Source organism: Oncorhynchus masou, chromosome 18 (genome assembly GCF_036934945.1).
Source record: "Oncorhynchus masou masou isolate Uvic2021 chromosome 18, UVic_Omas_1.1, whole genome shotgun sequence".
Lineage (NCBI taxonomy): Eukaryota > Metazoa > Chordata > Actinopteri > Salmoniformes > Salmonidae > Oncorhynchus > Oncorhynchus masou.
Window position 1 is genome coordinate 41,785,250 of NC_088229.1, and position 23,840 is coordinate 41,809,089.

At 44.1% G+C, this 23,840-nt stretch overlaps 1 protein-coding gene across 4 annotated transcripts; it reads left to right on the forward strand.

The window, feature by feature from the left end:
* The first annotated feature begins 721 nt into the window (after positions 1-721).
* Positions 722-23,608, forward strand: LOC135504637 (MYND-type zinc finger-containing chromatin reader ZMYND8-like). 4 transcript variants are annotated; one of them, XM_064923373.1, is made up of 21 exons: positions 722-833; positions 3,438-3,665; positions 9,362-9,432; positions 10,648-10,808; positions 13,116-13,337; positions 14,086-14,199; positions 14,557-14,649; positions 15,279-15,366; positions 15,484-15,539; positions 15,652-15,729; positions 15,988-16,103; positions 16,247-16,725; positions 16,849-16,977; positions 17,091-17,252; positions 18,966-19,490; positions 19,648-20,145; positions 20,259-20,410; positions 20,572-20,652; positions 20,751-20,829; positions 21,608-21,847; positions 22,023-23,608. In XM_064923373.1, exons 2-21 carry the CDS (start codon positions 3,652-3,654, stop codon positions 22,202-22,204), a joined length of 3,540 nt encoding a protein of 1,179 aa, XP_064779445.1. In that variant the 5' UTR covers positions 722-833; positions 3,438-3,651; the 3' UTR covers positions 22,205-23,608. The 4 variants fall into 4 exon arrangements, with proteins under 4 accessions (XP_064779445.1, XP_064779448.1, XP_064779446.1 ...); XM_064923376.1 differs by having other exon boundaries at positions 13,194-13,337; XM_064923374.1 differs by lacking the exon at positions 722-833 and adding an exon at positions 3,209-3,316.
* Positions 23,609-23,840: the final 232 nt, after the last annotated feature.

The following is a 23,840-nucleotide window of genomic DNA, read 5'->3' on the forward strand; positions in this document are numbered from 1 at the left end:
TGCTAGGATAGGGTTGTGTTAAACTCATTCCGCGGAGGGCGGGGTGTCTGCGGGTTTTTGGTTTTTCTTTTCAATGAAGACCTAGACAACCAGGTGAGGGGAGTAATCCCCTAATTTGTGAATTTAATTCATCAATCAAATACAAGGGTCAAGTAAAAACACGCAGCCAGACACTCCGTGGAATGAGTTTAACGCTTGTGCTAGGACGAGAAAGGTGTTCAAATGCTTCCTGCCGGCTATTCTTACGGTCCGTGTTATCCAGGATCCTTGGGATGTCCCCACTCCATTGAATTTGAAATGTAAAATTAAGTTTAGGGTAGTCCAAAGGATTCGGATAGCACTGACCCAGTTCCTACACATGAACCGCCCATAGGACGTAGCTAGAAAATCCCGCCTCGTTGAACTCATGATTGACACTAGGCTGAACAAATGACGTGCAAGGGAATTGATGGAGGAGGTGTCGGGAAGCCTCCTATCCCAAGTCATGGGGAGGAAGGTCTATATTGCATTCATATATATCCTATTACACTACGTTTTTAACCATGTAATTATCATGTGTAAATAGTAAGCCATCTAATTCCTAATTCTATGATTGCATACTCCTCGCTCCTCTGCTCCTTATCAAATCCCTTTGCATGAAGAGGTCGAGGGGAGGAGCCTTTGGCTTTTCATCCAATGGCTTTTGAGAAGGAGATTTTCCAACGTTGAAGCAACGAAGCGGATACCAAAGACTGTACAGAATGTTTAGAGACTATGTGGGGAAACGTTACCTCCAAGCCATTTTTCATTCTGTCCAGTCATAAATATTGTTCTATAGCTGTCTTCATTTCCGGGTACGTATTGATTGTTTTACGTGAAAGACCATTTATTCCTTTAGTTTAAGTAACATAAAGCGTTTTAAAATCGGTACATTTCTCAATGTGAACCGGGAAACTGTTATTAGCTAGCTAGGTACAGTAACGCGTTAGGCTAACTTGCTATCCGGCAGAGCACACTGAACGCAAAGAAAGTTGTGGTAAATCCAGTTTGATATAGTTAGCGACACTTTGCAAGTGTAAAGTATATTTAAGTACTGTAGATAGACAAAAGGAAACAACCTCGCTAGCAATAATATAGTCTCACCCTACTCTTAATGCCTTTCACCCTGGCCTGTCACTTATTCAGCCATGCCTGACCTCCTGACCCCAGCCCTCACATTCAAGAATAACAACGTTGTGCAACATATTTATTTTGGAATAGGTTGTCAAACCATATCGATATGAGTTGTTATGGCATGATTTGGCTTCGCCATATCAATTGTACAAATGCCAGAAATCAGATATCTCAATGTCTGCATGTCCCTGTAGTGGGAGTACAGTGATGGATGACTTTTTCTGTACACTTCACTTTTTAAACCTAGCTAACTCCTAACTGTTCCATGAACATTACGCAATGGTCAAGGGACCAGGAGTATGAGCTGATTGAAAACCAATCAAAGTAGGCCTAACCCTTTCAACAACATTTGCCATACAAATTTGTCAAACAAGTGTTCACTGTAACCTGGCCTAGATTCCCAAAAAGAGCACATAGCAAAGGGCTCACAGCTATAACCATATGCCCAAACAGTTGTCCTTTTAGGCAACATAGAGCATAAATTGTTCAGAGGAGCATACGTCTTATCTATCTAGGCTAGACAGCTGTCAAATTAGGCAAGGCGACTAAAGTAACATTTAGCACTTGACCAGTGACACGTATTCATATAGAGACATCAGGCAGACGTGAAGAGTGAGGGTTTTGGGCGGCAGGTAGCCTAGTGGTTAGAGCATTGGACTAGTAACCGGAAGTTTGCCAGATCGAATCCCCGAGCTGACAAGGTAAACATCTGTTGTTCTGCCCCTGAACAAGACAGTTAACCCACTGTTCATTGTAAATAAGGATGTGTTCTTAAATTTAAAAAAAAGGGATAGGGGTGCCTGAACCTGCATTTAAAATAGCCTGACTGTCGCTTTTCTCCATGTATTCACTAGAGGACAGCATTGCACATGTGTTTGTTATAAAACCAATGACCTCTGTGTTCTTCAAGCCCCACTTCTCCACCAAGCACACATCCTGTGCTCACAACAACATTTCCTTTGTATAGATATAATCACTTTTCTATTCACAAGCCGTCCCTGTGGCAAGGAATGGGGGCAAATGGCGAGGGCACAGTGAATGGCAATCGAAGTTACAAGCACAGAGTGTTACCATTGCTTGTAACCTCTGTGTTGTGAGTGTGGCCTGTTTGGCTATTTAAAACCTACTCTAATTTTCAAACTCCTGTCTGAGATCATGAACGATAACAGACGGGCTGTTACCTAGGTATAGTGAATTATTGATGATATCACAAAGCACATGATGCAAGCGGGAGGTTTCTTGGAACACACCTACATGCACACACTAACCTTCTTGGGTCTGGCATTACAAAATGCCATCCCTTTCCCCAACTTTTGTCATGTATTACGCACCCTTTCCAACCTCAATTGTAGGACCAGAAATGAACTAGCCTATGCCTGCCTATATGATATGGATTAGGCCTTATAGAATACTCCAAAACAATAACCATACACAAACTAGAATATTCCACAGCTGGGACATCCCTACAACAAACGTACACACAGCCCCAAAATTAGCCATTTTTATAGGTATTTTGTATATTTATTTCTAAACTTAATTTTAGCAAAAACAATATGGGCCTCTCATTTTGAGGAGGCCCACTTGCATGTTTTTTTTTAGTCTATTTGGCCTGTACTTTAAAATAATGATTTTTGGCCTGATGATTTATTAATTATGAAAGTATTATTTTTCCACCAACATTTTTTAAAAGCTTTTAGCAGATCATTGTCTCCCGTCATATGAAATAGTGTACATAACAGCTATACTTTTATTTTGGAACAAGCCCATATATAGCCTTTTGTATTGAATTCATTTATATTTATTACAGAATATTTGTAACCTGTTCCCTTTTATGTTAATCCTAATTTTTTATATAATATGGATTTACCATTTAGTTATTTTTAATTCCACTAATGTTATAGGGACAGATTCCCTGGTCTACATTCTAAATGGTGTGCAATTTCTTCTAGCCTTGGTTGTAGTTGTTTTGGTGAAGAACTGTGTGCCCTCTCTCGCTCGCCTGAAGACAGTTGAGGAGGAGGGAGGGGTTTAGACAAAGGCCTTCTCTACAAAAATGGAGGCTACAGCAGAGCAGCCCTGTTGTCCTTTTTTCATTTTCTACATGCTGACATTTCTAATATATTATCCATGAAAATAACACAACGTGCATCAGATGCAACCTTAGGTAACGGTATTACATTGTTATATGTGTTCTTTAGGTCACTGAAATGCAGTTAAATGTGTTATTTTGTAATTAGGGCCTAGCTTTCTCTCTTTTTTTCTCTCCCTGTCTCTCCCGCACTCAGAGCTGCTCCTGCCTGCGCTGAACAAAGATAATTACTCAGGAAATGCTTCGGCCAATCGGATGCGGCCTTACATCTCGCTTGTGAGAAAGGGGCCAGTCAGGGCCTGGCTACCATCAGACGGGCCTGATCGCCTTGCCTGAAGAGAGGAGCCTTCCCGGGCTGAGAGTGTCCTCCATGTTTTATAAGTGTTGACATAACAGTGTGTCAGGGAGCCATGCATCCACAGAGGTAAGCCCTGTCTTTATTTCAACTCTAATTACAACATTCCTTTCTCCTTCTACTCTGTTGTGTGTCTGTTGTGCAAATCTAAATGTGAATACCTGAAAATCACAGATTGCTTTCCCAAAGGAGTAGGGGAGCTTTGTGGGCGGGTTAGGCCTCGCAAGGCCCCTGCTCCATAGAGAGCTGAGGTGGGGGGGTTGGATAAGGACTCATCCCTGCTGTCCCTCTGTGTAGCAGGGTCACGTGTGCCCAAGACATCTAGACTACCATGCAGTGGGCCATGGCAAATCCTTGTTTTCCTTGACTTTTTTTTATTTTTTTATTTTTACAATGCTAAAGAGAGTGAGATCCAAGTGTGCACTCTCTTTTCTCCTCTCTGCTGCGCCAGCCTAGTTGCGTGTCATGGCAGAGTCAGAGATGACGGGGGATGGGTGGCAGAAAAAGGGTTAGTGTGGTAGAGGGATGGGGGGGGGTGTTAAGTATCTTTTTAAAGCAGATTGTCTCTGTTTTTGTGATCTAGTGTGTCATGCCAGGCCAGAGAGCATGGACGTGAGGGCAACAGATGTGCCTGTTAGAGGGACCATGGGGGGGGGGTGTCTTTAGGGAGGGGCTGATGGAAAACTGAACACTGTGGGGGGGGGGGGGGGTGAACAGTGAGGATGTCAGTGAATGTAATGATTTTCTCTGCAGATATGATCATAATTCTTCACCAATTGATGCAGGTACAAACAAGGCAGTGAATGCCTGCCGCACGAGGCTAAATGCCTCTCCAGTCTCACCCACATCAGAACTCACACAGGGTCCTCAGAGTTCATTCATTGTCCCAACCAAAAATGGGTTGTCTGAAGGGAATTCTTGAATTTCACCCTGTCAATTGAACATTTATTTTATTCTTCCTCTACACATTAATAGGCTAGTTGTTTTGAAGCTCATTGGGATATAGGGAGGCCCAAAGCTTCAAGTTTACAGGCCTGTGCTACGTTGACTCTGTAGCACTCATCCTTGTAAAGCTGCTTCCTCTGCTCTGTGCCCCTCAAACAGTGGCCATTTTGTGTGAAGCTCTGCTCTCGTCATCACAGATATAAACTACCAGAGAAGCACTTAATTTTTTTTGCAATTGTTGATTGTGTGTATTTCGTATGCGCGTTGTGTTTGTCTTCAGCTCGACTCATATTTGTCCGTATTTGCGTGCTTGTTTTCTCTTCCCCTCCTTGGCAACACTCGGGCCTCGCTCACCTATTTATAGCTGTAGAGACAAAAACACCATTGATCTACTGCTTCATTTAAATGCCTGGTTTGACATTTCTGTAATACTTGGTTCAAGAGAATCGTATCTCCTTTGTAAATAGGTAAGTGAAACTGCATAGCTGGCTCTCAATTCACAAGAATCTTTTTTGGTAGTACTTTATTTTACAGTACTGTTTCCACTGGTGTTTAAATTGGAAATTACTTTATGGTTCTTAGTTCAAATAATTCATCACAATTAATAATTAGCCCCCTACTTTGTTTCCAAATAGTGCCTAACAGTGATTCATTGCATGAATCAGAAAGTAATTCTTAGGTTCTAAATGTGTAATAAGTTACCATGGCACGGCAGATTTTAAAATGCACGGTTCACTTTGAAAAAATGATGAGCAAAAGCCTAACCTTCAGTGTCAAACCTAGATTAGGGGGGGTTCTATGTGGGGGGGGGGGGGTTCTACATTCCTTACTCTCAACCATCTTGGTATAGCTCTACACAAAGCATGCTTCATATTACAGTCATTGACATTTAGGTGAGTTTGGAGACGTGTATAAATTCATGCCGTGCTCCGTTAGTGTTACGTTAGTGGGTATGTTAGTAATCTGGTGACAGGTTATCTTTAGACGATCGTCTGGGGTTGCTGGGGGTTGCTGAGGCAACATTGCTCGTAAATTGTGATTTACTGCCTCTCAACCACAAACAACAACTCATCCCTCTTCTAAAGCCTCTACCTGGTTCACTCAGTCACACTCAAAACAGACAACGTTTTAAACCGAGGGGAAATTACACCGTTTTAATGCAGGGGGAATCTCTGCATTGCAGCAGAAAATGTTTTTAAGGAAGAGGGAAGCCTGCACACAGGGAGCCATGTGGCATAGAACAGCCAACCAATCCTGTCCCGCCCTGCAGACCCTCCAGCCAATTACAGCAGCAGCCGAGGTTAAAGCTTGAAAATCGCTGTGAGAGCAGCAGCACAGGGAGAGCAGGGGCCTTCTGGAAAATTCCACAGCCATCTTTGTTTCATCCCCTCCAGCCCAATGTAAAAACCAGGCTGAATGATTTTCTTGCATATTCTGTGCTATATCTATCACAAGGTATGCTACCACACTTCAATTATCTCTGTTGAAGAACATGTTATTCGGTTAAGAAATTCAGACAAAATTGAATCATGTGTATAAGGAATCTTATAGTATGAAAAAGCAGGCAAAAGCCTGGCACCTATTTCTGCACGACTGTACCTAAAACTAGTTGTTTCATATTGTCTTGAGCGAACAGTACATTTAACCTTGATGGTATTGTTTGTATCTTGTTATGTCTCTCAGAGTCAGTCTTCTCTCTGGAGGACAGGGGTTGCAGGTTGAAGAGGGTGCCAGGTTGTTTCTCTATCAACAATACTGGTTCTCAGTGGATTCAAGGACACATTACCAACTCAAAGCATACAACAAAACCACCCTGCTTTTATGGCACCACTTACAGAGCAGGATAGCAGGTTTTTGATCAGGAACCCAGACCCTCGCTCACATGAGACACCACTGTGTTGCATGAGACCAAAACAGTGTATTCTCTTCAGGGATACAGCATGGGTTTGTCAGATCTGTCTTTACTCTCATAGTGTCTTACCCCCCTCTTATTATTAAGCCTAATTATTCTTCGACGGCAGTGCGTTCAGTGAAAGCAAGACTGAAGACGGGCGGGGGGTAAAATGGATAAGAATGATCTCCAATTAGCTGGATTTATCTTCTCTCTCTCTCTCTCTCTCTCTCCACCTGTCCCTCATCTATGTCTCCCTCCCTCTGTACCCTGAATCAAATGTGGTTCGGCTTAACTGTGTTTTGATGTTTGGATGTTGAACTGTAATCTCCACGGATCCCCTGGTCCTCCTGTGTGTGTGTGTGTGTGTGTGTGTGTGTGTGTGTGTGTGTGGGGGGGGGGCCGTGCCTGTGACTGGTGCCTCGGTCTGTGTGGGGGATGTGTGAGAGGGGGGAGGGGAGCTGGCTGTGGCCTCCATTTTCTGTGACGAGAGAACCCTGCTCTGCCTCTGCTCGACTGTCTCTCTGAGGAGCCAGTGGAATCTTAAGGCACAGAGTCAGTGTGTGTGTGTGTGTTTTTCTTCTATCAGGCATTCCTCCTTGCGGAGGGTGGGTGTTTATCATGTTATCCTGAATTTTGCTCATCTGGAATATTCCCAGATCCTGAAGATTTTTCTGCTATCTGTTCTGGCATGTTTCTGGAATACTGCTCCTGGTCTGAAATGCCCTCTGGAAGAACATAGGATGACCAGTTGAGAGAGAGAGAAACTATCTGCCTAGTCAGAAGCTACAGGATCAGGTGGTTATTATGTCATGCTGGCTGCTCGGTGAGCCTATTTTTGAGTGAATAAAAGAGTGTAAACCTTGGCTCACTGCTGGGCTGCATGCTAACAGTACTCTGTCATCCCACAGTGCTCTCGCTGCTAGCACACGTAGCACAGAGAGTTGGCTAACATTAGCTCTCTTTCATGTGGGCCTCGTTTTGTTTGTTCGCTCTCTGTGTCCAGAACAGCAAGGCCCCAGAGGGGGTTATCTGTCAGCAGCGTGTCTGAACAAGAAAAGGTTCATATGCTGGATTATTTGTAATTTTCTTCCTTTTTGTGTCTACTTCATCTTCTTTCATTATCCAAATGACATTAGGGATTATTTTATGCTACAGTCGTTTTGATAGTGGTGATTTAACCTGGTGATCATTGATTGAGACTTTTCCTCTGTTGGGTTTATGAATGATCAATGTCATGGACTTGGTTTGACGAGCAGGACATCAAGGTTTACATTGTGTTAATGGAGGGTGGCACTATTGGTTTAGTAGATTTAGTTAATGGCCCCTTTTACAGTGGTAGTCATGTTTGGGCTCATCAATGGCTGCCCTCAGCTCTGGAGCATTGTGCTCCCTCCTTTTTCTACTCAGTCCTTTTTTCCCTTTTAGATCAATGACTGTGATGGATGTGGATTCCTAAGAATAGATAAACTCTAATCTCATTCAACTTTCCCACGTGGCCACTTCTTGAACCTTGTCCAAAGGCTGTTTTTCTATCTAGCCAGTGCTGGATATTTGCCTGTTAGGCTACCTGTACCTAGACGTTCTTTGCCCACTGCCACATCCACCTCCACCAGGAGCCACCAGGGCTAAGAGCCTGAACTGGTTCAGCGTGTGTCCTGTGGTGGGTCCATTCCCGAGGAGGATTTTCTTTAAGAGGGCGATGAATGGGACGACATCCTTGGAACGAGGCCCTCAGTGGCACTGACAAAGGAGGGGCTGAACTCTCAAAGAACCCCATTCATCACCGTGGACCCCCCCTTTCTTCTCCTCCTCTTTCTTCCTGAGAGGAAATGAGATGAGAGCGGAACCAGAGACACAGAAAGCTACAGGCTTTGATTTGGGCATTTCTTTGAATGAAAGAAGCTCTATTTTAAAAAAAATATTTTTATATATTGATATGATTTGCTGTGGAAATCTGATTTATTGTTTGGGCTGTTCAGAACACGATGTTTGGGCTAGTTAACAGACCAATGTAACCGGTAAAAACCTGTAGTTAGCTAATAAGACCAAGGTTGACTCCGTAAAGCTTACTAAAGTGATCTGGTGCAGTGGGTTTCTAGGAATAGGCTAAACAGCCTTTAGGGACACCTGTTGTTAGAGCTGGGGGTTTGAGTGGCTACCAAGAAGCACCTTCACATTACACTCTCTCATCCATGACTGTCTGAGGCAATTTTCTGTGATTCACCGTCCATTTTGAAGGTACAAATCCTTGCGTGGCATAGCCTATGCAAATTGTTTGTGTTTTCGGGAATCATTGTTTTTGAGGCATTCCGCTTTTGAATGAACTTGCGCTGTACTGAAAGAGCGTCTTGGAATGTAGGTAGGTGGGCAAAGTGAGATGCAAACAAACTCATCAATGCATGGCCCTCATCAGGACTGAAGCCCTTGTCTCTCCGTTGTCTCCTGGAGGACAGGAGCACACAGCCTACTCTCTGTTTGGGTGGCCTTGTTTGTTGCGCTGAAGCACAAGTTGTCGCCCAGCTGAATCAAGAGGACTTGTTGCCATGGAGATCCTCTCCAGTGGCACCCCATGGAACACAAACACCTAAGTTTATCTGACTGTGTTGACCAATGATTATAGACACTCATAGGATGTCTTCTGTGATGATCATGAAGGCCGTGGCTCTGAGGTCCAAGTAAATTTTGTGACCCGTTGGTTGCACCTTAGATTTGGTGGCCTAACACTGTTAACCTATTGCTGTTTCTCATTAAAGCAGGCATGAGGAAACCGCAGTGGAAACCTGCTGAAACTCTGGTGACTTTGTCCTCTGGGGGTCCTGCCTTAGGTGGTGTTCCACTTGTTTACTGTGTGGCAGGATTTAGTTCGTGAACAACGTTTGTGCCTGACTCTCCCTTTTCTTTTTGTCTCTGCCCTCGCTCTGTGCAGTCTGGCTGAGGAGGAGGTAAAGACCGAGTCCGAGGGGGTAGAGGGGATGGATGTGTCCGTGCGATCCAAAGGTAAGAACAAGGCCTTTGCGTACTAAGACAAATGTTACTGTGTTTTGAGAGGACCGCTTATTCTCGTATTCTTCTTTTAGTATTGATCTTACATTTAAACATGTTTGTTGTGGATCTCATTGAGCTACACTGAGCAACCATTCTGCCATTGAGTTATTATCATATCACTGTAATGGAGCAACACTGCCTCAGGGATTGGTGAAGGAGGCATCCTTCACATGTGTACACTTGTCACAGGCCCTCGACCACACTTCCCTTGGAATGTGGTTGGCGTAGCAAGGATGATCAGATGTTAACGTATCATATGAAATTCGTTGCCAGATTGGGAAACCAAGCAGTAAGGTTTGGTGGCCAAAATCTCTTATCTGGTCGGTATCCCTGGGCAAGCACTACTGTATTTTGTCTCTCAGTGATGGGGTTCTGCTAACAAAAGAAAGGTTTAGGCTTTACACTGCCGTTGACCTTCACAATGACTCTTATCCCCCGTCTGAGGAAAGATTAGTTGAGTAGTACCGAAGACGATGGAGCCGGTCGTTGTGTAGACTGGCCTGTGACTGGGAGTGTCTCTGCCTCTCTAGTCTTTCATGCCAGGCGTCTAGTCTCTCCTAAGCCTCATATTCATGAGTTGCCCCTCCGTCACTCGTTCACTTCGTTGCCATTGCTATCAACATTCTACAGATGCTGCAGCCATATTAATGTGCAAAAGTTTGACTGTTTTGTCTAAATTACACATATAGGGGCTTGAGAATATGATGACATTGCTAAAGTAGGCACATATTTAGTAGGAATCAACTTTGCCATCATCATGTTGTCAATTTACTTTAGACAGATGGCAATGTTGTCATTAGCAAGCAAAGTTTGTCAAATGAACGAGCAATGCTAACGTTAGCTAGTGAAATCTGTCTCCCTTCAATCTTAGCTAGCTAGCTAGCTAACGTTATACTGCATCTAAAGTCAATCTGGCTACCTCAAAATAACGACAAAGGGTTTTCCAACTAATTATTTGCCGACTTTAGACACAGTAATGCACTTTAGACCAAATCTTCATCAGTGCCCAATGAGGACGCATTGAATAGAATGCTCAGTTAGGCAGCAGTCCTAAAACGAACAATCAAAACAATATCGTGACGCAACGTGGAATCCATTAATAAGCTGCTACTCTTGTTCCGTGTTGTATGTATGGTGACCTGGTTTTCCCTCTACTTCGGCCACTAGTGTCTGACCCTGGGTCAGCAGAGCGGTCGCTGGTGGCTCAGAAGAGGAAGGTTTCCAGCCCCACCCACTCCTCCAATGGCCACTCCCCCTCAGACACCTCCCCCAGCCCCCTGAAGAAGAAGAAGAAACCTGGAGCCATCCATAGCAACAACAAAGACCAGGTTTGTGTGTGTGTGTGTGTGTGCGCCTGTTAGGGCTGGGCGATATATTTTTATGAGCGTTTTATGTCTGCTTGTTGTCTTTTTGGTCTCGTCTCATTTGCTCCTTCTGTGCTGTACACCCTCCCATTTACACCAGAAATCTGTATATAATAACGAGATGCTCATGTCTCTGCCCTAACAATGAGAGTCGTTGTCCCAAAGGTGGGAAGGCAGGCGACAAGTTAGGTTCAAAATAAGCGCATAGAAACGCATTGGGCTTATTTTGGACAGATTTAGACAAGCCTCTCACTTTGCCTCTTTCTCCCAAGCCCCTCCCCTACCACCCACAACAACAAAGATGAGAGATCACTTCTTCCACTCTGACAAACGGTTTCAACTCACTATTTGTATTTTTTATTGAACCTTTATTTAACTTGGCAAGTCAGTTAACAACAAAATCTTAGTGACAATGACGGCCTACCCTGGCCAAACCCTAACCCGGTCGACGCTGGGCCAATTGTGCCCCGCCCTATGGGACTCCCAATCACAGCCGGTTGTGATACAGCCTGGAATCGAACCAGGGTCTGTAGTGACACTTCAAGCACTGAGATGCAGTGCCTTAGACCGCTGCGCCACTCGGGAGCCCTTTGGTCCAACAGAATCGGTTTTATGGACACCGAAACACATCAAGACATTATTTTACTCTAATGGAGGAGAAGTTAACCTTTCGAAACATACACTGTTTCTTTCAACTCCTCAAATTTCGAGCAGTCAGACACTACTAAAACGGATGTACCACTGAACATTCATTCTGGAAAATGAATGTTCAGTTTGTCGCGCACGCATTACGGTACCACATATCGCTAGCAACATTTTAGTCAAATAAAGATTGTTATACTAGCCATTTAGTCTGTGTTTTTATAAATGTGAAATAAGGAATTGGCAGCTTGTTCTCATTCTGAGAAATAAGGTTGGGCCACTCATGCTGTTCAACCAGTTCGAGACGGGCAGAAGCTTGGGTTCATAACAATTCAACTGTTTTGCCTTTTTAGCTGAATTCAGAGTTTGTGAAATTATACCTAGATCCAAGTTGGCTAAACTTGAAATATAACTATTTGCTGCCTACTCACTAGCACGTGGGCTTGTACTTGAGAGTTTGTTCATGAGACCGGTGTTAATTTTCTACAATGCCTGCTACATTATTAGTGAATGTGCATTATGCATGGTTCTGATTTTAAATTTGTAACAAAAATGACGTTTTTCTAGACCGACCTGAAAGCCTGATCAGTGATTTATTAACTATTTTAATACAATTATTACAGGGTCTTATGGTTGTGGAAGGAATATACTCAACCTTGGTATGATTTCACAAGCTCTGAATTCAATAGATTATTGGTGGCTGTTTTTAAATGCAGTGTATTTCACCTTTTAAATTGTACAACAAAGCTTATTTTGAGAAAACATTTAAAAAAAATCTAGATATATTTTGTGAATCACCCATAAGTTAGAAAACATTTAGATATGAGTTTTAGGTGTTATCGCACAGCCCTAGTGTCTGTGCACAACATATTATGTCCTCAGGTTTAAATGAAAGCTACTGCTGTATGTTCTAACAATGCAAAAACATACATGATTGTGTATCATGTATTGATGATTAAATGTTAAAATAATTGCTGTGATGATTGGTGATCATAACTGTTTATAGAGTGTAATAACTTAATTACTTTTCTAAACCTAAACAGCCTTTTTGGAAAGAATATATATTAATGCATATTATTGTATGCTTGCCAAATATTTTATATTTTTGCACATTTATTCCCATTTGTTGTGAATGCTTTTGTTTTACATGCATGACACAATTAAACCCCAAGCCAAAATCTTTGAATTCAGTTCCGCTGACAGATGGAAAAAATTGCATGTTCTGAACAGTGACATAGATATGTGCTGACTCGTATTGTCTTGTTCACTGATTGGCTGATGTGGGTTAATGAAGTGTCAATCATGATATCCAACACAAGACTGATTATTGGTCCACCTGGTAAAGTCACCAATCAAATTGCACTTAGTCTGTGATGACATAAACAGATGACAGAAACACAAACTTCTGTTATAGATAAAGAACAATGACATGACTATCTTATAGATAGACCTACATTGATATTGACGAGACCAACCAAAACAGTCTTGTGTTTTGGTGCCTGCTTGCTTATTATCCTGCCTTACTTGCCACCGTGTATTTCTCTCTGTGTTCTGTTGCACTGCACCTTTTGTGTTTGTTTTCTGCGTGTGTTTTGAAACCCGCCCCCTGTTTCTCTTGCCGCATTTCAGTCAGAGCTAAGACATGGTCCCTTTTACTATGTGAAGCAGCCATCACTCACCACAGACCCTGTTGATGTTGTACCGCAGGACGGCAGGAATGACTTCTACTGCTGGCTGTGCCACCGCGAGGGCCAGGTGCTCTGCTGTGAGCTCTGCCCGAGGGTGTACCATGCCAAGTGCCTCAAACTGCCAGCAGAGCCCGAGGGCGACTGGTTCTGTCCAGAGTGTGAGGTACTCGCTTGTGTGTGTGCCGTGGGAGTGTAGGTGTACATCCGTGCGCATGTTGTGTGGGAGTGTTCCGGGTACATTTTCCCTTTACCACTAGCTTAATATCCGTTTGCTCTTTTGGTGTCAGGTGATGGGGTTGGAGGCAGGCTTGGTTCAATTTCAATTCTTAATTTCAAGTAAATAATGTAAAAATCCTTATACCCATACTTCCGGGGTCAGTTCCCTATAATCTTCTGAGTTGGCTTGACGATGATATCATCAAATTCGTGAAAACGCAGTCATTTTAAGATGTGTATAAAATAATATTTGCGCTACGTGTTGCGCTACGTGTTTCCCCATTGAATACCATTCAAAGAGCCTACAAATGTTCAAAAACTACAAGGCTTCTTCCTGGAAAATGACACGTCATTTTCATAGTATATTATTCTATAATAAGGATAATACACATGGCATATTTTAAATCTCGAATTTAAATGGAATTGAGCCCAAGCCTGTTTGGAGGGCAAACATAAAGTGGGCAGGATCTATAACTTCCCTCTCTAGAGGGAAGTTTGCTGGATTTCGCTGCTATGAGGACTAGTACTTCTGTCTCCTATAAATCATAACACAGATGCATAGTTAATAGCCAGCCCAGCAGTCTGCTGTGAGTGGTTGTGGGTTAGCCCAGTCCCCCTGCTTGGTATAGTATCCCTTTTGGTTTTTTACTAGCTACTGTTTGTCACTTTGCCCTGACTTTTTAAAATGTTTCTAGAAAATCACAGTAGCAGAGTGCATAGAGACACAGAGCAAAGCCATGACCATGCTAACGATAGATCAGCTCTCATACCTGCTGAAGTTTGCCCTCCAGAAGATGAAACAGCCAGGGGTAAGTTCAAAACACGTTTTTAAATCACATTTTATTTGTCACATTCTTTGTGATCAACCGGCGTAGACTAACAGTGAAATGCTTACTTACGTGTCCTTTTCCATCAATGCAGAGTTAAAGATACATTTTTTTTTGTTGAAATAGTGACACAAGGAATAAGTACACAGTGAATAACGAATAACAATAGCTAGTAAAAAATAACATGGCTATATACAGGGAGTACCAGTACCGAGTCGTTCATTGACATTGATAGTTCTTTTGACATTCTCCAGGTGCCCACTGTGAGCCAGAGAGGGCTTTAGGTTGAATGGTGTGTTTATGAGAACTGATGCCTGTGACTGTTTCCTCTCTGGGCAGACTGAGCCCTTCTGGAAGCCTGTGTCTCTGGAGCAGCACCCTGACTATGCCGAGTACATATTCCATGCAATGGACCTCGCAACACTGGAGAAGGTACCCTTACATTCCCATTTGTCATTTCGCAGGCGCTTTAAAAAAAAACAACAACATTTTTTACCCCTTTTTCTCCCCAATTTCGTGGTATCCAATTGTTGTAGTAGCTACTATCTTGTCTCATCGCTACAACTCCCGTACGGGCTCGGGAGAGACGAAGGTTGAAAGTCATACGTCCTCCGATACACAACCCAACCAGCCGCACTGCTTCTTAACACAGCGCACATCCAACCCGGAAGCCAGCCGCACCAATGTGCCGGGGGAAACACTGTGTACCTGGCAACCTTGGTTAGCGCGCACTGCGCCCGTCCCGCCACAGGAGTCGCTGGTGAGCGATGAGACAAGGACATCCCTACCGACCAAGCCCTCCCTAACCCGGGCGACACTAGGCCAATTGTGCGTCGCCCCACGGATCTCCCGGTTGCGGCCGGTTACGACAGAGCCTGGGCGGGAACCCAGAGTCTCTGATGGCACAGCTGGCGCTGCAGTACAGCTCCCTTAACCACTGCGCCACATCGTGAGGCCCCGCAGGCGCTTTTATCTAGAGCGACTACATGCCATAAGTGAATTCAACTGAAGTCGAAATGGTGTTTTCTAATAATGTACATTTTTCTCTGCTATATTTGTAGAATATGAAAAAGAAAATGTATGGCTGCACGGAAGCCTTCTTGGCTGACATGAAATGGATATTGCACAACTGCATCATCTACAATGGTGGTAGGTCACAAACACCTGCTTAATTAACACCGTTTCCTTTCTGTACTGCTACTTGTTTTGGAGATAAACAACTTGGCTTTTACCAACATGGTTTTCTGTCTTTTGGTATTGTTGCAGGTAATCACAAACTAACAGCAACAGCAAAGGTCGTTGTGAAGATCTGTGAACATGAAGTGAGTCATTTCTACACGATGACTGAAATACCAGCCTGGGTTGTGTTTTGTTTTCTCCCTTCCATGTGTAAAATGGCCATTTCAGTGATGTGAAAACTGCTGTCTGTTTCAGATGAACGAAATCGAGGTCTGTCCAGAGTGCTACCTGTCCTCGTGCCAAAAGAGGGACAACTGGTTTTGCGAGCCATGTGTAAGACAAACGGTTCCTCACCTTCTTTTGCAATTAACATTTTTAATAGATGTAAATGTAACTTTTTGTCCTTCCACATACTATGTGACTTGGGGTCACAATTAGGTTTGTCCCGAAGACAAATGTAGACTAGCATAAATGTCATATTTCAAATCTCAAAAAACACTCTTTAGAGCACAGGAATGTCTTTGCGAATCTTATTCCACTGTCTTTCTGCTGTCTTATCGGACCTTTCCCCTGGTGTGCCTCCCCTCTCAGGGTCATACCCACCCCCTGGTGTGGGCCAAGCTGAAGGGCTTCCCCTTCTGGCCAGCCAAAGCACTGCGGGAGAAAGACGGACAGGTGGACGCACGCTTCTTCGGACAGCATGACAGGTGAGCCTTGCCGTTGGATGAAAGTAGAGGATGGGAAGGGACTTTTCATTGTTTTTTACTTGGACTCCTCTGAAGTAAGTCATGGTTCTATACTTATCCTACTCCTTAACAAGTCTTTCTGTTTTTTGTTTTTTATCCCGTAGGGCGTGGGTTCCCATCAACAACTGCTACCTCATGTCCAAGGAGATTCCCTTCTCTGTAAAGAAGACCAAGAGCATCTTCAACAGCGCCATGCAGGAGATGGAGGTCTATGTGGAGAACATCCGCAAGAAGTTTGGTGTGTTTAACTACGCCCCCTTCCGCACCCCCTTCACGCCCAACAACCAGCTCCAGATGCTGCTGGATCCAGCCAACCCCGGGGCAGGGGCCGTGAAGATGGAGAAACCCGACAAGATGCGCTTCAACTTCGACATGACCGCGTCTCCCAAGATGCTCCTGGGCAAGAGCTCTCTGTCGAGCGGGATGGGGCGGAGGATCTCTCTGACAGACATGCCTCGCTCTCCCATGAGCACCAACTCCTCTGTACACACGGGGTCTGACGTGGAGCAGGATGGGATGGAGAGAGGGCCCAGGAACCCCCCATTCCACTACAGTGCTGGGGAGGAGTCTATGGACTACACCGGTAATTAACATGCTCCTGACTCTCTAACACGTCATATGACTAACTAACACAGGGGTATTATCTACAGAATAGTCACAGTCAAAACATGTGTGGAGGTTAAAGTGTTATGTGTTCTGGCCACAGCGTCCCCTGCGTCAGTGAAGATGGGCCATGCAGGCAGCTTGACGGGCAGCCCCAAGCCATTCTCCCCTGGTCTGGTGCCCAAGCAGGAGAGGGCCCCGGGCACAGGCAGCATCCTCAACCTCAACCTGGGTGGGTCCCATCTAACCTCTCCTCCTCCTCCTGTAGCACCTTGTCTTGTGCTGTGTGTTTGGTTAGGGGTTATGTTTCGGTTGTGTGTTGAGTTCGAGTGTCATTTGCCACAGATCGTGTGAAGGCTGAGATGGACCTGAAGGAGCTCAGTGAGGCAGTACAGCAGCAGCAGCAACAACAACAACAACAACAGGGGTCATCACTCCTCACCACCACCCCCAAGAGACCAATCAGGAGCCTGGACAAGACCATTGAGAGCTGCAAGGCCCAACTAGGTACACTCACAAACCATTCATGAATTGTGTCTCAAGGCCTATAAATGATACGCTCATGACATATGATACATATACAGTACCAGTTAAAAGTTTGGACACACCTACTCATTCAAGGCTTTTTCTTTATTTATTACATTGTCGAATAATAGTGAAGACATCAGAACTATAAAATAACACATATGAAATCATGTAGCAACCAAAAAAAGTGTTAATCAAAATATATTTTATATTTGAGATTCTTCAAAATAGCCACCCTTTGCCTTGATGACAGCTTTGCACACTCTTGGCATTTTCTCAACCAGCTTCAACTGGAATGCCTTGCCAACAGTCTTTAAGGAGTTCCCGCATATGCTAAGCAATTGTTGGCTTCTTTTCCTTAACTTTGCAGTCCAACTCATCCCAAACTATCTCAATTGGGTTGAGGTTGGGTGATTGTGGAGGCCAGGTCATCTGCACTCCATCACTCTCCTTCTTGGTCAAATAGCCCTTACACAACCTGGAGGTGTGTTGGGTCATTGTCCTGTTGAAAAACAAATTATAGTCCCACTAAGTGCAAACCAGATGGGATGGCGTATCGCTTCAGAATGCTATGGTAGCCATGCTGGTCAGGTGTGCCTTGAAAACGAAATCAATCACAGGCAGTGTCACCAGCAAAGCACATCACACCACCTCCTCCATGCTTCATGGTGAGAACCACACATGCCATTCAACTACTCTGCTTCTCACAAAGACATGGCGGTTGGAACCAAAAATCACAGATTTGGGCTCATCAGACCAAAGGACAGATTTCCACCAGTCTAATGTCCATTGCTCGTGTTTCTTGGCCCAATCAAGTCTTTTTTCTTCTTATTGGTGTCCTTTTAATAGGGGTTTCTTTGCAGAAATTCGACCATGAAGGCCTGATTCATGCAGTCTCCTCTGAACAGTTTTTGAGATGAATTAGATGAATTCTGTGAAGCATTTATTTGGGCTACAATTTCTGAGGCTGGTAACTCGAATGAACTTATCCTCTGCAGCATAGGTAACTCTGGGTTTTCCTTTCCTGTGGCTGTCCTCATGAGAGCCAGTTTGGTTTTTTATGTTTTTTGTGACTGCACTTGAAGAAACTTTCAAAGTTCTTGAAATGTTTTAAGGATTGACTGACCTTCATGTCTCACTTGTTGGTTATTACTGCATTGTCGGAACTAGAAGCACAAGCATTTTGCTACACTCGCATTAACATCTGCTAACCATGTGTATGTGACAAATAAAATTTGATTTGATTTGATTTAAAGTAATGATGGACTGTCGTTTCTCTTTGCTATTAGATCTGTTCTTGCCATAATATGTACTTGGTCTTTTACCAAATAGGGCTATCTTCTGTATACCACCCCAACCTTGTCACAACACAACTGATTGGCTCAAACGCAATAAGAAGGAGAGAAATTCCACAAATGAACTTTTAACAAGGCACAACTGTTAATTGAAATGTGTTCCAGGTGACTACCTCATTAAGCTAGTTGAGAGAATGCCAAGAGTGTGCAAAGCTGTCATCAAGGGAAAGGGTGGCTACTTTGAAGAATCTAAAATATGAAATATATTTATAAATATAATTTATTCAATACTCATTTGATTCCATATGTGTTATTTCATAGTTTTGATGTCTTCAATATTATTCTACAATGTAAAAATAAAGAAAAACACTGTATGTATTGTTTCTTTGTCCTTGTGCAGGCATTGATGGGATCTCTGAGGACGTGTATAAGGGCGTGGAGCACAGTGACTCAGAGGATTCCGAAAAGTCTGACTCCAGCGACAGCGAGTACCTTAGCGATGAGGAGCACAGACAGAAGAGCGCCGCCCATGACGACAAGGACAAAGCAGAGAGGGAGTCAAGGAAGAGGCCCAAGGCGAGCACACAGGGAGAGGACAAGGAGGCAGTCACAGAGACCAGGGATAGAAAAAACTCTGAAGCCCTGCTCAAAGACAGACAGGGCATCAATGGCCCAGAGAGAGACTCCCAGGAGAAGCCCAGGACGCCCCAGACTCAGCCCCCCACAGATATGCCCAAGGCCCCAGAGGAGGGGAGGGCAGGCACACCCCGGACCCTTGCTGGCCCAGACCAGGACTCCGACTCGGAGAGGGAGCTGGTTATTGACCTGGGGGATGAGCAGGGGGGTCGCGACCGTAAGGCCAGGAGGGAGCCAGGGGCTGTAGTCGCCAAGGCCACGAAGGAGCCCCTTGGCACCAAGCTGGAAGGTGAGGGTTCAGTTATTGTCTCGTTTCATTTGATTTGTGCACCCTAGTTGCTTTGTATCAGACATTTGTAAGAGACTGAGGCCTAAAGGCTCAGCAGAAAGGAGGAAAACACGTGATTGTTCTGTTATTTAATCAGTGTCATTTCTTCACTGACCAGGCAAATTCCCTGCCGCGGTGGCACCCTCTCCAGCCTCTGCCACTTTGTCCAACCTCAAAGACCCCAGTCAGTCACTCATCAACCCTCCACTCAACCTGTCCTCCAGCACAGGCTCTGGTCAGCCCAACACGGCCCTCAGCACCACCCCCTCTCCAGCCCCCACCTCCGCCCCCACCCTCTCCTCCGCCGCCGTCGCCTTGGCAGTGAAGAAACAGCGCCCTCTGCTGCCCAAAGAGACGGCTCAGGCAGTGCAGCGTACGGTGGTGTGGAACCCGGCCAACAAGTTCCAGACGTCGTCCCAGAAGTGGCACATGCAGAAGGTGCAGCGGCAGCAGCAGGAGGAGCAGCCGTCTACGCCAACACAAACACAGGCTCCTGTTCCGGTCCAGGCGCCGACGCAGACCCAGGCACAGACACGCAGTCCACAGCAGCTCCAGTCACAGCAGCAGTTGCCGGGATCTTCCAGTATGCGCTACCAGACCAGACAAGCAGCAAAAGGTACATCGAGACTCACAACTCCCCAAATTCTATACACACATTCATCTCATCTTAGTTAATATGAGCTATTGGATGTTTCTTTTCATTCCTTTTCCCTCTTCTGTGTTTTGCAGCCGTGCAACAGAAAGATGGTCCCCAGACCTCCACCTCATCAGTCACCTTGGTCACCTCTGGTGCCTCCTCCTCCTCTTACCTGGCAGGAGACTTTCAGATCCCCACAGCCTCAGCAGATGTGGCAGCTGACATAGCAAAGTACACCAACAAAGTGAGTCAGCAAGATGCTATATGCCTGCCTCACACAGAATGAATATACTTTACAGGGGAAAGTTTATAGATTCACAGCTGATGTGTGTGTTTTATTGATCTGGAAATGTACCTGTCTGACATCAGTCTGCGAGTTGTAATAATCTCACCGGAACCTTTCAGATGATGGAAACGATTAAAGGAACAATGACAGAAATCTACAACGACCTTTCCAAAAGCACTTCAGGAAACACAATCGCAGAGGTGAGGGCTACTGTGAACAGACTTTTGGTTGAGTCCATAAAATAGGTAAACCTCTCTCCCCTGTCTCACTGTTTTGTGACAACTGTTTTTTTGCACAGATCCGGCGGCTGAGGATAGAGATTGAGAAACTTCAGTGGCTACATCAGCAAGAGCTTTCAGAGATGAAGCACAATCTTGGTTTGTTCCACTTGTTCCTTAAAAATATCCACCTCTTTTAGGTTGGTATCATTATATATATATATAAATACAACTATGGGGCAAAACAGACAAAGTTGGGGTATCCCGAGTGGCGCAGCGGTCTAAGGCGCAGAATCGCAGTGCTTGAGGCGTCACAACAGACCTGGGTTCGATCCCAGGCTGTGTCACAGCTGGCCATGACCGGGAGACCCATTAGGTGGCGCACAATTGGCCCAGCGTCGTCCGGGTTAGGGGAGGGTTTGGCCGGATGGGATTTCCTTGCTCTAGCGATTCCTCGTGGCGGGCCGGTACTGTACATTGTTAGAGTTGTTGGTTGGTTAGCTGGCTAGTAAATTTGAGCCATATTAGCATTGACATGAAGTCAGTCAAAGCACCTCAAAACAAGACATGGTATCAACAACAAGATAAAACTAGCTGAAAGCCACCTACGATTCCCCACATGGCAGGTTCTTGTCATTGTTGCTCTTAATCTGACCGTACAGAATCAAAATGCACAACTTCAGCCAACCAGTCTGTGTCAGCCAATTCGTGTGTGTATGAGATGGACTTCATATCTGTGTTTTCTGACATCTTAATAATGCAAGTGTGTGCATTATAGCTGTATGTATAATATACTCATTCAATTCCTGTGCTGTAGTCATAAAACATGCATCGTATACATTTCAATGCATGTTACATTCATATTAATAATTCATTCTTTTCAATATAATGTGAATTATATTAGTACGTCTTCTAAACGTCTTTGTGTGTCGTGTAGAACTGACTATGGCGGAGATGAGGCAGAGTCTGGAGCAGGAGAGGGAGCGTCTGGTGGCGGAGGTGAAGAAGCAGATGGAGGTAGAGAAACAGCAGGCGGTGGATGACACCAAGAAAAAGCAGTGGTGTGCCAACTGCAGGAAGGAGGCCATATTCTACTGCTGCTGGAACACCAGCTACTGTGACTACCCCTGCCAGCAAGCCCACTGGCCAGAACACATGAAGTCCTGCACACAGTCAGGTATTACATACACAATCAACGTAATATGCACGAATGCATAGAAGAAAGTACCTGTGCACTAAAACTTCAGGCACCAACATGCCATACACATTACACACTCTCTTTAGCTCTCTCTCTGTATTTTATTTTACCATCTGAACGTACTTTTCATGTCTGCCTCCCTCTGTTCCGACAGCAACAGCTTCTCAGCAGGAACCAGAGGCGGAGTCTACTTCTGACCCTTCAGCCAAACCACCAGGTCACTCCTCCAGTGCCCAGGCCCCTTCTGGTACAGGATCTGCTGCCACAGACAAAGGCCCCTCTCCTACCTGCTGTGTAGACAAGAGCAAGGACAGTGCCAGTGCTACTGTGCCCTAACCACTACACTGCACACACACACAGATTTTATACTCTACAATCCTGCAGTCTGTAAAATGTATGTATCTGTTGCAAAGAGACAGATCCAATAAACCAAGCCTTTTTGCGACCAATTAATCTGGGAATGTCCAGCGAATCTCCGTATGAAAGACCACAGAGGTATCAAAACCAACAGACACCCTCACCTTCTCCTAGCCAGGCTAAGGGCTTTAAAACGCCAAGAACACTCCTTGCATATGGGCCTGCTCCTCTGTGATTCAGCTGACTCATCCCCTGTCCCTTGTTTTGTTCAACGTCTGCCTCGTGATCCGATGTTTTAAGCCATCCTTCATCCTCCTCAAAGTCTATGTGCTAGACTGGAGGATTCACTTACCTTGTCCTTGTGACTAGTTCATCTGGATATCAAACTTCAGTCTGTATACATTTTCACTCTTTCTTTCCTCTTTTCATCCTATTTGTATATCCTTCTTAATGTCTATCTTAACGCTAGTTATCTACAGGAAAGTACATCAAAAGATCAGACATCAATGTTTTGTGTGTTCTTACAACAATCTTAAACTTGAAACCTGTGATGCTGCTCTTTAAAATATACCACAAGTCTTTATAGTTATTTGCCACCAGAAGTGAAACCGAGCACTTTACTGTGCCAGCCCTTTTTGGGAGACCCAAACAATCTAAAATGTAAATTATTCTACATTGTTAATGTGGTTTAAAAGGTTTTGTCAATGCGGTTTAAAAGTTTCATCATTTTGTAAGGAGTTGACAAGGGTGTATTTGAAAATCCATGAACGGTATACACAGACATTTCATTCAAAGGGATAGCGTTAAGTTGGTAATCACCCCCCGTGTTACCTTATTGTTTCATACTCATTATATATCGTAGTTCCTCAGTGTATACATAGATTTTAATAAACTGTGATGTATAAAAACTATAAAGGTTAAAACTGTACAAAGTTTTTGTAATAAGACACATGGACAATATTTATAGTGCTCTGACAAGCATATGAGATTTTTTTTTTTTTAAATACTGTTTGTGAATGAAAATCACTTTCCAAATGTTTTGAAATGGCTCAGCTCTGGAAATCGTTTTTATTTAAATGCATTGTAAGACTTTATATGAATGTCACCTGGACCCTCTGTTCAGATTCTGTCAGAACTATTTGTCTCATCAACCTTTGATGGTTTGGTTATTCTTTAACAATGTAAGCCTACTCCAGAATTACTTTCGACCATGATAGTGTTTTTGGAGGGTAAAGGAAACAGCAAAAGTGACTGACTGTATATTATTCTGAGCATGTTTATTTACCCCTTTGTTTGTCATATATTCTCTTGTTTACATATTGTACATATAGTAAATGGATTGTTAATGTCTAAGAAAAAAATTAAACAGGTCTGACCAATGTTTTTTAAAAGTATTTTATTGGCATAAGTGGGCTTTGTTGCCACCCGGTGGACTACTAGGAACTGGTTTGGCTAAGTAGACATGACAAGCTTTGGTTTAATGTAGTAAATGTAGTAATTTGTTGGTGTGCTCAAATTCAAAGTAAGGGATTGTGGTATTTAAGGGCAAATGGAAGGAGAATTAGGACTTCTTGGTACTGTTTGAGTAGAGAAGACAGATTTTGTACTAACTTGC